We start from the raw sequence: 15283 nt of genomic DNA, 5'->3' as shown, positions 1-15283 counted from the left end.
TATCAGAAGAGCTGAACAGGTTCTAATACAAAAATATATATTTTATTGCCTTACTTTGCATATGGTCGATATTGTCTTTCTCCAAATGAGCAGATTCCAAGTCAAGTGCAGCAACTTCATCTGCAAGCCAGACTCCATCTGAACAATGAGTTACACCCAAGCCTGCATCCATTTTACCTTTGCTTCTTCTTCGATTTCTCTTTTTCTTACTATTTTGCATTACCATTTCGTTAATCATTTGTCCATCATTTTCCGTTCTCTCTGTATCAACACTTTGAGCACAGTTGTCCAAAGATGGTTTAAGCATTGATAATGCAATCTGAGAACACTGATTATGATCATTTGCAGTCACTGATTTAGCAAGCGCTTTCTGACTGCCCTTAGGTGTTTTTGAATGGATTGATTTAGGCCTTATTTCTTTGAACATCACTTCACTTCCCAATTCAGTATTTTCAGCCTGGCTGGTGGTGGTTTCTTTTGGCTTGCTTTGCTTTTGAATTGTCAATCCATGCTCCTGTTTATTGTGAGAGTCAGGCATTACATTCTCGGCAGCATCTCCAATATTTTCCAAAATATTAACAGATGAGTTTGGAAATAAGGCATCACAACCAATGTCCTCAGCTGATGCAGAGTGACTGCATTTTTTATTTTCCAGACTTTGTTGATGATTATTAACATCCTTTTGTCGCTCCTCTTTTACTACTGAAGGATTCAAATCAACTTCAGGAATAATTGCACTTTCATCATTTTTATCAATATAATTAACCAGATGAGAAAACCTGTTTAGGTATGCTCTAAACCTACCACTATGGTGCTGGTTTACCAGCCTAGAATAAGCATTTTTTGGTGGACAACAGAATTTTGCATCGTAAGAAGGTGATTCCTTTGTTTGTCCTAAATGATCCATTTGGTGACGTTGGTTATCATAAAAGACACCGAATGAAGCTGCAAAGAAAAGAATATAAATATCAAGATTAGATGTTAATTACAGCATTATCTAGAAAACCTAAAATTTAGAGATTATTAATGAAAAATCATCTTTTCAAACTCTGGGCTCAAAATTCAAAAATGGGGCAGTAAAACAAATAAGAAATAAAAAAGAAGCATGACTAATTTATCTGGGCTTCCAGGAAATACCACAAAACGCTTTACACTGACTGTATTCTGGGTGCTAGTCATGGTTTCCTTAGAATAATATTAAATAATTCCTGTACAGATTCCCAACTGAACCTTTAGAGGATGCAGCAAGAGAGCAGAATACAGATCTATCATCTGCTACTCAATCTCCACTGCTTGTAAGATGCTAGGAACAAGTAGCTAGTCCTCATCTGCATTCTATCACAGACATTCCTTCTGTATCAATTTTCGTCTCATTTTGTGGTCAGGATTTCTTTCACTCTCCCCTCATCCTGCATGCAGCAAATCTTATTGCAAAGGCTCCATAATACAGTACACAGGTTTCCTCCAAATTCCGCCAGTCAGATCACTGGGCAGTGACATTTTTCTTTAAAACAAAGGTCAAAAATGACTGATAGTGCTTGCCATGGATCACAGCATCTGCATCACAATCCTTTTCTGCACAAGTCACTGGACAGTTAATAGAAAGCAGCCATTGAGATAAAATATCTAACATCCAAGCGAGAAAAAAAACTAAGATTAATTATAACGTGCCCATTATAGCTACAATGAATGCTAACTCGATACAGATCACATTAAATGTCCATTTTCAATAAATCAGTAACAAACTGAGCCTAAAATATCAGCTCCAATAATAAAAGCACACCTGATTTACTTCATGCCGAATGACCCAATTCCATGCTCTATATCCTACAAATATTTCTCCAATTTTAACTCGAAACATTGGACAAGAATTTGATCAGTCGACTTGCACTTGTACAAACCAGCAGTAACTGAAGATGGATCCATACCTTATAGTTAACTGGATCTCTGTATGTCACACACTTTGCTCGTAATATAAAAAGCTAATTTGCAAGTGCACCTGTTTTATGTAAGCACGACTAATACAAAACGTAAACGTGCTAATCTGATTTCTTATGATCTTGGAAGAGTTGAAAGTTTTTCTGCCATTCAGCTCCATTCTACCAGTCAAAAAGATAACAATCTTACACTGCAATTCTACACTACATATTTCCACTATTCCTTGCATTTTCATAACCCCCTTAGTATCCAAGGATCTACTGATACAGGTTGAGTACCCCTTATCCAAAATACCAAATTATGAAAACCTCCCAAATCCCAAATTTTTTAAGCACTTACATTACATCAGAAATGAAAAATTCCACAAGGCACTGAGAAGTTTCTCTGGGCATCACCAACAGTTCTGAGAAGTGACCTCACATATGTAATGAATAGAAGTTAATGAAAAATAGAAGAGCATCTCATAAAGTGAAAAATTAAGAAATCAATCGTGTATCCAACGAATGGATTCGTCAGTGTCAGAGTGAATATACAGTATGCGGCTTAAGGGTATGCTGACCATGAAACAAGCAAAGATCTATCACAACAAACTGAAAATTGAAGCCAACTGCGAAAATTCAGCAGACTAATTGCAGAAGTTTAAGAAAAGGTATGACATTAAATTTTTAAAGATCTCAAAAATTTTAAAGATAGATCGTCTGCTGATCACAAAGCAGCAGAGAAATTCATCGATAAGTTTGTGAAGATCATTGCTGATGAAAATCTAACACCAGAACAAGTCTACAATGTTGATTGTTTTTATATCTTACATAAAAACTAAAAAAAATACAAATATAGTGTGCTGTACCCTTTTAATCAAAACACGGCATCGCAGATGGAAACTGAATGCCTGCCATTGTTTGTTGATGTTCAACAGCTGATTCAGGTATTCTCCCGATGCTGCTTTTGTTACCCCGCATGCATTATATTTTCATTATATTAACGGTATGAAATAATTTTACTGTTCAGTACATACGTGTGATGAACAAGTGCAAGACAAAGACTGCTTACTGGTAGCATATAAATTCACAGTTGGAAATGATGGAGATCCCAAATAGATATATCATTATATATTCCAAGATCCACAAAACCTCCGGCCCCAAACATTTTAGATAAGGAGTACTCAACCTGTATATGCAATGACTATATCCACAGCATTTGCAGGTTGAGAATTCTAATACTTACAACCTTCTGAGTTTAAATGACCAACTTCTATCTCCACATACAGGGCAAACATTCTCTCAAATTCAAATCTATCAAGCCCCTTAAGAATATTACTTTAGATCAACTCTCATTGAGACCAAGTGTACTCATTTCTCCGTTAGCCAATCTTCCCAAGAATCAATGCACCCTCTCCCAATCATTAACATTACTGATTCTTAAATAAAGAAACTGATATGGCAATGCAGTTGAACTCCACTGGTCCCACACTCTTGGGGCTTTGGTGGTGCTGCAGGGTGATTTGGTTTTCCCCAACCTACTTTTAATTCAATATTTTTGGATGTTACACAGTATAATAATTTTTCAGTGATCCAAGTGAGTTTAAAGTCAGCACAAGAAATTGTACCCTAGTGAATTTAAAGAAAGGTTGGGAAATAGTGTTTAAAAGGGTCATGGGAGTACAGCCTCTGTAGGCCCAGGAGCGTGGGAATGATATACCAGCACAGGAATCGGATCCACATAACTTTAAAAGGAGGGTGGAAATGCAGCTTTGGTGCACCTCACAGGAGCACAAGAAACATCAACACAATGCTAGATGCTGAACCATGAGGATTTTGAATCATACAGTTAATCCATCATGGGAGATATGCACTCCTTAATGGAGCACTTCACTATTTAGAACGGAACTGGATATGTATCTGACAGGAAAGCAAAGAAGTGAAAAACTTAGTATGTTCAACAGATTCCTATATCTGCATGCTAACTTTATGTGAATAGTAAGCAAGGACAATCAGGTCAACGAATTCCGCTATCTCCCATTCTCATCATTCAAAACATACTCCGTTATCAGGTGTCATTATTATAGGTTTGCTCTCAATAAAATCCAAAATAAGTTTAACAAGGCTCGTTTACTCTAATCTACTTGTGAAGATGGCCAATATATTATTTAGTTTCTCAGTTGCCAAGTAAAGATAGGAATCAATGGTTCTTGGATATTAAGGGTATCAAGAGATTAGTGTTAATACAGGAAAGCATCAGAAGCAAAAGATTAACTGTAATTTTAATGAGTGATATTTCAGACACAAGGGTGACAAATGGAATAACTGTGGTTCTAGTTACCTTATTATGCAATCATGACAGGAATGTTTAATTTATGGTTAATGGTTGAGATTTATCATTTGCTATGATCATAATTGCACATTTGAAATCTCTGCTTTAAAAGTCAAATCACAAAAGAGGCATCTAAGTATTTTACCAAAGTCTTAAAAACTTATCAATTTGCCCTTGTTTGTAAGAAACAGGTTTTCAAAAAAAGTGAATAGGAGATACAAGAAACTGCAAAAGCTAGAATTTGAAGCAAAAGAAATCAATTTGTCTTGATGCAGTGTTTCAACCTGAAGCGTTAATAATTCCGTTCTTCCATACATGCTGCTCCTGCTCGACCAAATGTTCATTATTTGTGAATATTGTTGCCCCTGAAAATTGATAGTTCAAATATTTGGATGTTGTGTTCATAACAATAGCTCCCAACCTAACACTATGGGTGGCAACAGAAAATTTCAGTATTGAAACGAAGCTGGACATATATTGAAGAAGAAATTATTTGCAAGGCTATAGAGAAAAGGCAAGGTAGAAACTGAGTTTACTTTACAGTCACCTATACCTGCATGTTAATGTCATGTTTAGTAACTCCAGAAACTAATCGAAAGAAAAGCACAGGAGCCGGGATGATGGTCTACTTAGTTTTTCTTTAGTGAGGCACTAAAGATGTATGCCATTTACGTACTTCTTACAAAAAGCCAATAATGAATTATGTAAACAAAGAATGTTTAATCAAACAACATACTTACAATATTACTCAAATATTATTGAAATATTGAACACACTACAGTTAACCTTCTGAAGCATTGTCATGGATACTCAGGTCAGTGATACCACGAGCTCCCATTCTCATCATTAAAAGTATAATCTATTTTCCATTTCTCTATTTTTCTTGTCAGGCTTAAATTTCTAAATATATTATTCCATCTGCCACATTCCTCACTCAGACTAGATCCATCATTTTGCAGCCTCTATGGGTATTGCTTATAGCTCACTTAAAACTATAACAAATATAATTCATAATATTATGGCACAGTACCAGAGATATGACAGATCCTTTTCCAGATGGCTTAGATAAAGGAAAGATTCCATGAGAAAAGGGCAGCTTTGGGGCTACCTACAGTACCTTGAAAAGGTATTCAGCCCCCACAATTACTTTCACATTTTACTGTCTCATTTTCTAATTTTAAAATATATTGAAGGAGGAATTTTTGAGCTAATCTACAAAACATTGTGCATCAAGTCAAATCAAAAGATAAATTCCAAAACCTGTCAACAATTCACTAAAAATTCAAAACCAAAATTAAGAGGCTGAAAAAGTATCCATTACCTTTGTAATTACTACACTAAACTTTCTCAGGTGCAAAACTGTGTATTGCTTTACCAACTCACCCAATTAGTTGATGTAGAAAATTGGAGGATCACCTAAATAATGCCTCCTCTCTCTGTGAAGTCCAGTAGTCTGGTAGATTTTCAATAGACCAAACCAAAATAAAGACAAAAGAGCATGCCAGCCAAGTCGTGGAAATGTTAATAGAGAAGCACAAAACTGGGGAAGAGTACAAGACCATCTTAAAGGCACTGCTCATACCTCAGAACTCAGTGCAGTCCATCATGAAAAAGTGGAAAAAATATGAAACCACAGTCACATTGTCTGGGTCAGGCTGTTTCCCTGAACTTAGTCGCTGGAGAAGAATGGCACTTGTAAGAGAGGCAACTGTGACGCCAACAATCGCTCTGAGTGAGTTGCAGAAGTCAATGGCTGCAACTGGAGACGAAGTTCATGGCTGCACAATCTTTAAGGCCTTGAACAAAAAGGGTTTTTATGGAAGAGTGGCAAGGAAGAAAACCTGGCTAAAAGAAAAAACATATCATAAACACAAAATAATCTGCAGATGCTGGGGTCAAAGCAACAGTCACAACACGCTGGAGGAACTCAGCAGGTCAGGCAGCATCTGTGGAAAAGATCGGTCAACGTTTCGGGCCGGAATCCTTCGTCAGGACTGTAGAGGGAAGGGGCAGAGGCCCTATAAAGAAGGTGGGGGGAGGGTGGGAAGGAGAAGGCTGGTAGGTTTCAGATGAAAAACCAGTAAGGGGAAAGACAGATAGATAGATATCAAAAGTCGATAGATTCTGGCATGGTTCCGGAGGACTGGAAGATTGCAAATGTCACTCCGCTATTTAAGACGGGGGCAAGGAAGCAAAAAGGAAATTACAGACCTGTTAGCTTGACGTTGGTGGTTGGGAAGTTGTTGGAGTCGATTGTCAAGGATGAGGTTACAGAGTACCTGGAGGCATATGACAAGATAGGCAGAACTCAGCATGGATTCCTTAAAGGAAAATCCTGCCTGACAAACCTATTACAATTTTTTGAGGAAATTACCAGTAGGGTAGACAAGGGAGATGCAGTGGATGTTGTATATTTGGATTTTCAGAAGGCCTTTGACAAGGTGCCACACATGAGGCTGCTTAACAAGATAAGAGCCCATGGAATTACAGGAAAGTTACATATGTGGATAGAGCGTTGGCTGATTGGCAGGAAACAGAGAGTGGGAATAAAGGGATCCTATTCTGGTTGGCTGCCGGTTACCAGTGGTGTTCCACAGGGATCAGTGTTGGGGCCGCTTCTTTTTACATTGTACATCAACGATTTGGATTATGGAATAGAGGGCTTTGTGGCTAAGTTTGCTGACGATACGAAGATAGGTAGAGGGCTGGTAGTGCTGAGGAAACGGAGAGTCTGCAGAGAGACTTGGATAGATTGGAAGAATGGGCAGAGAAGTGGCAAATGAAGTACAATGTTGGAAAATGTATGGTTATGCACTTTTGGCAGAAAAAATAAATGGGCAGACTATTATTTAAATGGGGAAAGAATTCAAAGTTCTGAGATGCAACCGGATTTGGGAGTCCTCGTACAGGATTCCCTTAAAGTTAACCTCCAGGTTGAGTCGGTAGTGAAGAAGGCGAATGCAATGTTGGCATTCATTTCTAGAGGAATAGAGTATAGGAGCAGGGATGTGATGTTGAGGCTCTATAAGGCGCTGGTGAGACCTCACTTGGAGTACTGTGGGCAGTTTTGGTCTCCTTATTTAAGAAAGGATGTGCTGACATTGGATAGGGTACAGAGAAGATTCACTAGAATGATTCCGGGAATGAGAAGGTTAACATATGAGGAACGTTTGTCCACTCTTGGACTGTATTCCTTGGAGTTTAGAAGAATGAGGGGAGACCTCATAGAAACATTTCGAATGTTAAAAGGCATGGACAGAGTGGATGTGGCAAAGTTGTTTCCCATGATGGGGGAGTCTAGTACGAGAGGGCATGACTTCAGGATTGAAGGGCGCCCTTTCAGAACAGAAATGCGAAAAAATTTTTTTAGTCAGAGGGTGGTGAATCTATGGAATTTGTTGCCACGGGCAGCAGTGGAGGCCAAGTCATTGGGTGTCTTTAAGGCAGAGATTGATAGGTATCTGAGTAGCCAGGGCATCAAAGGTTATGGTGAGAAGGCAGGGCAGTGGGACTAAATAGGATAAAATGGATCAGCTCATGATAAAATGGCAGAGCAGACTCGATGGGCCGAATGGCCTACTTCTGCTCCTTTGTCTTATGGTCTTATAAAGGGGTGGGGGAGGGGAGGCAGGGAGGTGATAGGCAGGAAAGGTGAAGAAAGAATAGGGAAAAACACAATGGGTAGTAGAAGGAGGCGGAACCATGAGGGAGGTGATAGGCAGCTGGGGGAGTGGGCAGAGTGACGTAGGACTAGGGGAAGGGAGGGGGAGGGAATCACCAGAAGTTGGAGAATTCTATGTTCATAACAAGAGGCTGGAGACTACCTAGATGGTATATGAGGTGTTGCTCCTCCAACCTGAGTTTAGCCTCATCATGGCAGTAGAGGCCATGTATGGACATATCTGAATGGGAGTGGGAAGCAGAGTTGAAGTGGGTGGCTACTGGGAGATCCTGTCTGTTTTGTTGGACAGAGCGGAGGTGCTCGACGAAGTGGTCCCCCAATCTGCATTGGGTTTCACCAATGTAGTGGAGGCCACACCAGATTTATGACCCCAATAGACTCACAAGTGAAGTGTTGCCTCACTTGGAAGGACTATTTGGGGCCCTGAATGGTGGCAAGGGAGGTGGTGTAGGGACAGGTGTAGCACTATCGCTCACAGGGGTAAGTGCCAGATGGGAGATTGCTTACAGGGATAAGGGATAATAAAAAACATATCCTTGCCAATAAAGATTTGTAAAGTGTCACTTAGAAGATACTATAAAGATGTGGGAAGGTTATGTGTTCAGATGAGACTAAAGTGGAACTTTTTTGTCTCAACACTAAGCAATACGTGCAGTGTAAATCTAACACTGTGCATCAGCCAGGTACAGTCGAGTATGGTGAAGGCAGCTTCATGCTATGGGCATACAGCAGCAGACACTGGAAAGCTGGTCAGGATTGATGAGAAAACGAACACTGCTAAATACAGAGAGATCCTGGATAAAAACCTGTTAGCCTCTGCCAGAAAGCTTAAACTGGAGAGGAAGTTCATCTTTCAGTAGGACAATTACCCAAAGTACACAGCCAGAGCAATTATGAAATAACTGCAAATAAATAAAATTGATGTCCCTGAGTGGCCCAGTCAGAGACCTGACCTTAACCCAACAAACATCTCTGACAAGACCTCAAGATTGCTGTCCACCGCCGCTCTCCAACCAACCTGACAGTCTGAGCAATTTTGCAAGGAGGATTGGGCAAATCTTGCTCCATCGTGTTGTGCAAAGCTAATAGAGACTTATCCAAAAAGACTACTGGCTGCAATAACTGCAAGAGGTGGTTCAGCTAGTACTGAGCAAAGGTGGTGGGGGATGGATATTTTCGAACTGCTGACACTTCAGTTCTTTAATTTCTTTGTTTATCATGCCTTACAATTTTCCCTGCTTTTTGGACTGTACTGTGAAAAAGGAGCATGTGATTTACAAATAAATAATTGATCAAAATCCCTGGTTGTAATACTCATTTATGTGAACAAATGGTTGGGGGCCGAATATTTTTACAAGGCACTATACCAGACACACAAATTATTTGGTTCATTAGCGAGTACACATATTTACCTTCCACTTAGCTTCAATTTAACTCCAACTACACTGCCCCACCTTTCTATCACCCCCACAACCCACAAAGCAACCAAAGATCAGAAAAGATATGGCTGAGCTGCAGGCAAACAATGATGCACAACCTTCTCCAATAATGAAGGTGGGCTGCAACCTATCATCCCTCATAAAAGACAGACACCAAGGTACAAATCTGCCAGCAACTCAGTGATCTACACAGAAAGCAGCAACATAATCCATTTCAGATTCTCAAAGGTGCTCAGAATAACTCATTTAGAATGTCTGCCAGACAACAGTGAGTGCCTGAACAGCAATAAGGATGTGCAGGAAAGCTGATTAAAATTGCACAAAAGGAACTTATGAAAAAGGTATAGCTGTGCAAGGATGATAACAAACAAGATTTTGTTTTAATTTAATTCATTCAAAGAATATTGACACCACTGACAGTTTTAATTACATTTCCAGGAAGATACCCAAGAGTCAACCATATTAGTTATTCTTAAGTCATAAAGGCCAGATCTGTAACTACTGCACATTTCTTTCCTGAAAGGCATGATATGAATCAGGTGTGTTTTTAAAGACAATCCAGCATGGTCACATTACATAAGTACCTGATATGAGATTTTTATTCCAGAGTTATTTCATTACTTGAATGCAAATTCCCCAGCTGTCAAGATGAGATTCGAATTTATTCCTGAATCAATGATATCAGCCTCATAATTGTACCTGGACAGAATACCCAAAAAACACGATGCAGTTGATAAATTCAACCCAAATGGATGAGGGTCAGAAAGGCTAGTTCCACATGATTGAATCTTTTCAACAAAACTGTCAAAGGAGCACGGTGCAAGCTGCAAGCTGCTGCACCTGCCTAGGGTGAGCTGGATTCAAGTGCAGAAAGTTCCCGGTTATCAATATTCCTGGTGACATATCATCCTTGCCTACTTGGCCTCAGTCATTTTGACTCAACGGCTTTGAATAATTTTGTGCTGAAAATTTCTTATCCCCAAATCACTGAAGCCAAAACACAAAAAGAGAATTTGCAATTGAGGCATGAGAATACTCACTACTTTCTCAAAAGATTTCCCAAGACTCTTGTTGATGTCAACTATGCTACCACTACTGCTCAGGCAGCACCTTCAGGGATCTCGTAACCCATGCCTATTACTCAAGAATCAAAACGACAAAATAATACAGCAAACTCATTGAAAGATCTTGTACTTGGACCAGTGAAAGCTAACTCACAGGTACAGACAGCAAACATAAAGTTAAATGGTGTGTTGGCTGTAATTGCAAGAGGATTTGAATACAAGGGAAATAACGTTTTGTTGAAATTACATATCATCCGGGTGAGACTATATCAGAAGTGATGTACACATTCATATCTCTGAAATATTTGTAACAGAGGTGGTGCAAGGAAGGTTTACCAGACTAAATTCTGAAATGTGATATTGCTTAATGAGAAAATATTAACTAGACTGAGCTTATAAATACTTGAATTTATGGAAAAAAGGAGGGAATCTTGTAGAAATTTCTAAAGTTCTTAGCTCCACAGGGACAAAGCTTTGGAATGTATTGAGTCAAAGATCACAGTCTCAAAATAAGGAGCTGATTCAGACCTGATACAAGAAGGGTTTCTTCACTCAGAGAATATCAAGTCTTTGGAACTGTCTATGCAAGGGATATGGGGTGAGGTCAGTGCAAGAAAGTGGTACCTTGTCTTAATCAACCTTGATCTTACTGAATTGCAGATGAGTGTGATGGGTAGAATGATCTATTCTCCTATCTTCCTATGCTCTACTCACACATTCATCACTATAGTTCAGTTCCCATACCCCTATATATTTTTAAATTCTTGTTTAAAACCAGGAGGGCAAGATCAAAGTACTTGTGATAATGAACATTAACTCACTTTATACTGCACGCTGTCGGAGCAGTGCTGCCAGGATAATCAAGGACACGACTTACCCAGCCAACACGCTTTTTGTCCCTCTTCCCTCCGGGAGAAGGCTCAGGAGCTTGAAGACTCGTACGGCCAGATTTGGAAACAGCTTCTTTCCAACTGTGATAAGACTGCTGAACGGATCCTGACCCAGATCTGGGCCGTACCCTCCAAATATCCGGACCTGCCTCCTGGTTTTTTTGCACTACCTTACTCTCCATTTCCTATTTTCTGTTTGTGATTTATAATTTAAATATTTAATATTTACCATCGATTTGTACTCCAGGGAGCATGAAGCACAGAATCAAATATTGCTGTGATGATTGTATGCTCTAGTATCAGTTGTTTGGCAACAATAAAGTATAAAGTATTTTAAGGAGTTATTGGATTAACTTTTCTACTACAGTGTACATGAAATACAGCATGTTTTTTTTAAACTTTATGCTGCATTCATTGAAGAATAGAAAATGTATGACAAAAGAAATGAGGCTAGTTGGCACATTGTTCTGTGCTGATTAAAAAAAAGGGATGCCCAACCTATTTCTACCTTCCAGTGTTTGGTCCATGGCCTGCAGGTCACAGTTATTCAAGTATAAATGAGAGTATAATTTAAATATGAAGAAGGTTTCTGCCTCTACCACACTTCCAGATATTCAATCCTACCATCCTCGTGACAAAATCAGTTTTTCTTATTGCCTCTCGAATCTTTCTATTTCAAACATAGGCCTGATTTTTCACCTTCTGTGACAGGATGCACAGTAATTACAAACAACCTACGTGAGACACCAATTTTATACATATAATTAAGTCTCTGAACCTCCTCACTTTCAACGAAAATAACCCTAGCTTTCCACTTTTCCTTATAACTACCTCATTTTTCAGTCATGGCACCATCCTCAAATCACTCCTACTCCCTCACCAGTGAAGCCATATCCTTCCTGTAACATGGGATGAGAACTGTACAAAGTACTCCCAGTACTCCACAGTACTCCAGCAGCAGTACTCCACAGTACTCCAACCCAGTACTCCACAGTACTCCAACCCAGTACTCCACAGTACTCCAACCCAGTACTCCACAGTACTCCAACCCAGTACTCCACAGTACTCCAACCCAGTACTCCACAGTACTCCAACCCAGTACTCCACAGTACTCCAGCCGCTTTCTGATTCACTGTGATTGACTTTCTATACAGTATGCTGCTTGCAAACAAATGAATTTGGTTATTAATTATAATTACATAAAGTTTTCAAAGTTCAGCTCACTAAGTGAAACCAGCTAGTTGCGCAATTCTAGCGATGTTGCATAACATGAGGGAAAACATTTCCACGAAGGCTAAAATCTGTATATTTTGAGAAAACATTAATTCATTTATCATTCTCGATTTGGGATATAATAACATGAACGAAGGCAAACTTAATAAAGACGTGCCACAAGGGACAGCAGATGCTAGAATACGGAGTAACAAACAATCTGCTGCAAGAACTCAGCGGGTGGCAGGAAAGGAACTGTCCGACGCTTTGGGTCGAAACCCTGCAGGACCTGACCCGCTCAGTTCTTTCACAGGAATGTTAGTTGCTTCAAACTTAATTGAAACCTCAAGATCAGGCCTACGATTGTTATAAACTATCGCTGCAACCCTTAGTGACAGCTCAGATAGCCGGATGCACACTCTTCAATCTGGTGAAATGACTGGCCGGCAGGCGATGAAGCGGTGACACCGCAGCCGGAGACAGCAGCTCTCCCTCCCGGGGGCACCGAGCACCTTGATCTGACAGGGGCCGACACGGGGGGGGGGGGGCTGCTTGGCGGACACCTCCTCTTCCACCAGCTATTCTCAGCAGGATCCCTAACTGGAAACCACACCCGCGCACACACAACACTTTCGGCTTCTCCAACTTACACAGGACAAAGCCGACGTGTGCAGAGAGCGGCGCAAACCCCTCCAGCCGCTCCTCTCAGCAGACACGGACAACCCAGCGTCCCAGGAAAGAACATCCGGGTCATCGACAAGCGGAAGGGGATGGTACGCCGGGCCGCTGCATTCTGGGAATCGTGTTCCTCTCCTGTGCGAGCACCTGGTATCCTGAACAATGCAATGGCCCCGGGACCTCCAGACAGCTTCCCTTCTATGGTCTTTCGTGCAATTTAAACGAGTTTTGCTGCATTAAATGTTATCGTTCTTTATGTTTTGCGAGAAGAACATTTAAATTTTAAATGTAGCTTTAAAAGTATCATTCAACAAGTCGAACAATATTTGACAACTATCAATCGTTGCCGCCACCTTGGACAGCAACTGCCCTGATAGCAAAGCGGCCGACAATAGGAAGTAGCTGCTCGAAATAAATAAAAGTAACGGCAAACGACGCCTCGTGAAAACATAACAAAACTGACATCAATCACCTTCCTTTGCGCAATTCCAGCGGTTTCCTCTTTTAGTTTTAGCGATAAATATAAGAACCCCACACCATACCCAGTAGGAACGGAACGGCTAATAATGCGACAATAACTTTGATGATTTTATCTAATCATATTATCTAATCATATAATTCATACTCTAACACTTCAAAGGTTTCAAAGGTACATTTAATGTCAGAGAAATGTATACAAATACATCCTGAAATACTTTTTCTTCGTAACCATCCACGAAAACAGAGTGTCCCCAAAGAATAAATGACAGTTAAATGTTAAAACCCCAAAGTCCATCCTCCCCCGCTTCCCTCCCTCCCGCGCGTAAGCGGCAGCAAGCAACAATCCCCCCTCCCCCGCCGGCAAAAAAAATTGGGGTATGAATTATTAGTTTCATACGCTAAATCATTTATTTATTTATTTAAAGGGAATCGATCCTTGGAGCGTGCTGATTTGTAAAGTTTTAATAGGTTGCTGAGTAGGTGACATTTTCTCTTCATTATTCTGTTGCTAACGTGTAACATAGCCCGAGTGAACTAAGAAATGTTTATGCATACGCTGGTAACAAATGGGCTGAGATGTTCATGGGATTTCTAATATATTTAAAGTTTTGACAGCCCAATGTCAAATTTGAATTTATTTCCATAAATAAATAGCTAGCTACCAATACGTGGCAATAGCCCATGATCATTCCATTAACAACGTTAAATTCAAGAGCAACGCCATACGATATTAGCATTTGAAATGTTATCGATATCCGTGTCCCTTTGACATCTAATTCACGGGACCTTCATATAGCATAATCGGCAAATCTTTCCCTTCACAAAATTGTTCAAACCTCTTTTTAACTAAGAATCTAGGACACAATTACCTATAAAACAACTAATCATTAAAATAGACCTCCAAAAATTCAAAGTCGGGTCACTATCGTACGTCAGTGACTCCTCCGAGCTCTTAGTTTATATACATTGAAATCAGCCGCGGGGGCGTTAATTTGCCTACGGTCTTACTTCAAATGTACCAGTCGTTTCCCAAGAAAACACTAAATCGCGCTACTCTTTTCGTCGCCTCTCTAGTGAAATGTCTCGATTTCGCAAGAATAAGCTCAACGTTGTTGATCTGACCCTCGGAGTTGAAGGTTCAGTTGCACTGGGCCCAGTTTGTACTAACCTGCAACAACGCAAGTAAACAATAAAGAAAGGAAGATACGAAGCCTTGACTTTTAGAAATGTGTGCAAAGGCCGCTTGAAGCTTCGTAGGGAAAATTGTTTAATATTTCAAATTCGGCATTAACTAAATTTTACAACTACAGTTTTCAACTCCAATCTTCGCCGAGGTACTTAATGGGATCCATTCGGCTGCAAATGTGTTATGCCATTGGTTTGCGAACCAACTGATATCCAAAACGTAGTAACGCCAACTTTGGTGAGAGCTAGACAGGGATCGGAGTGGGGAAGAAACGTTAAGAAAAGCAGAAGAGACTCGCGGGGGAGCAAAAAATGTTGAATTCAAAGTAACCATATTGGGGAGAGTTATGAAATGCCACATCTGTGTTATAGTCTAGTGAAAAAGCAATTGACTTATCAACGTCG

The 15283-nt window shown here is 40.0% G+C and overlaps 1 protein-coding gene across 2 annotated transcripts in view; it reads right to left on the bottom strand.

Annotated features, from left to right (window-relative positions):
- The window catches only part of dis3l2 (DIS3 like 3'-5' exoribonuclease 2), a 344361-nt gene extending 331085 nt beyond the window's left edge, over nucleotides 1-13276 (bottom strand). Inside the window, exons 1-3 of one of the 2 annotated variants that reach the window (XM_072255279.1) lie at nucleotides 13186-13262; nucleotides 6460-6527; nucleotides 55-945 (exon numbers count right to left, since the gene is read on the bottom strand). In XM_072255279.1, the coding sequence (XP_072111380.1) occupies nucleotides 55-907 (853 nt within the window). In that variant the 5' untranslated portion in view covers nucleotides 908-945; nucleotides 6460-6527; nucleotides 13186-13262. Of the gene's footprint in view, nucleotides 1-54; nucleotides 946-6459; nucleotides 6528-13185 lie in introns of both variants that reach the window. The other variant, XM_072255278.1, reaches the window with a different exon arrangement.
- Nucleotides 13277-15283: the final 2007 nt, after the last annotated feature.

This window comes from Mobula birostris, chromosome 4, assembly GCF_030028105.1.
Source record: "Mobula birostris isolate sMobBir1 chromosome 4, sMobBir1.hap1, whole genome shotgun sequence".
Classification (NCBI taxonomy): Eukaryota; Metazoa; Chordata; class Chondrichthyes; order Myliobatiformes; family Myliobatidae; genus Mobula; species Mobula birostris.
Note: the sequence above shows the minus strand (reverse complement) of the source record. Positions and strands in the feature narration are given on the sequence as shown.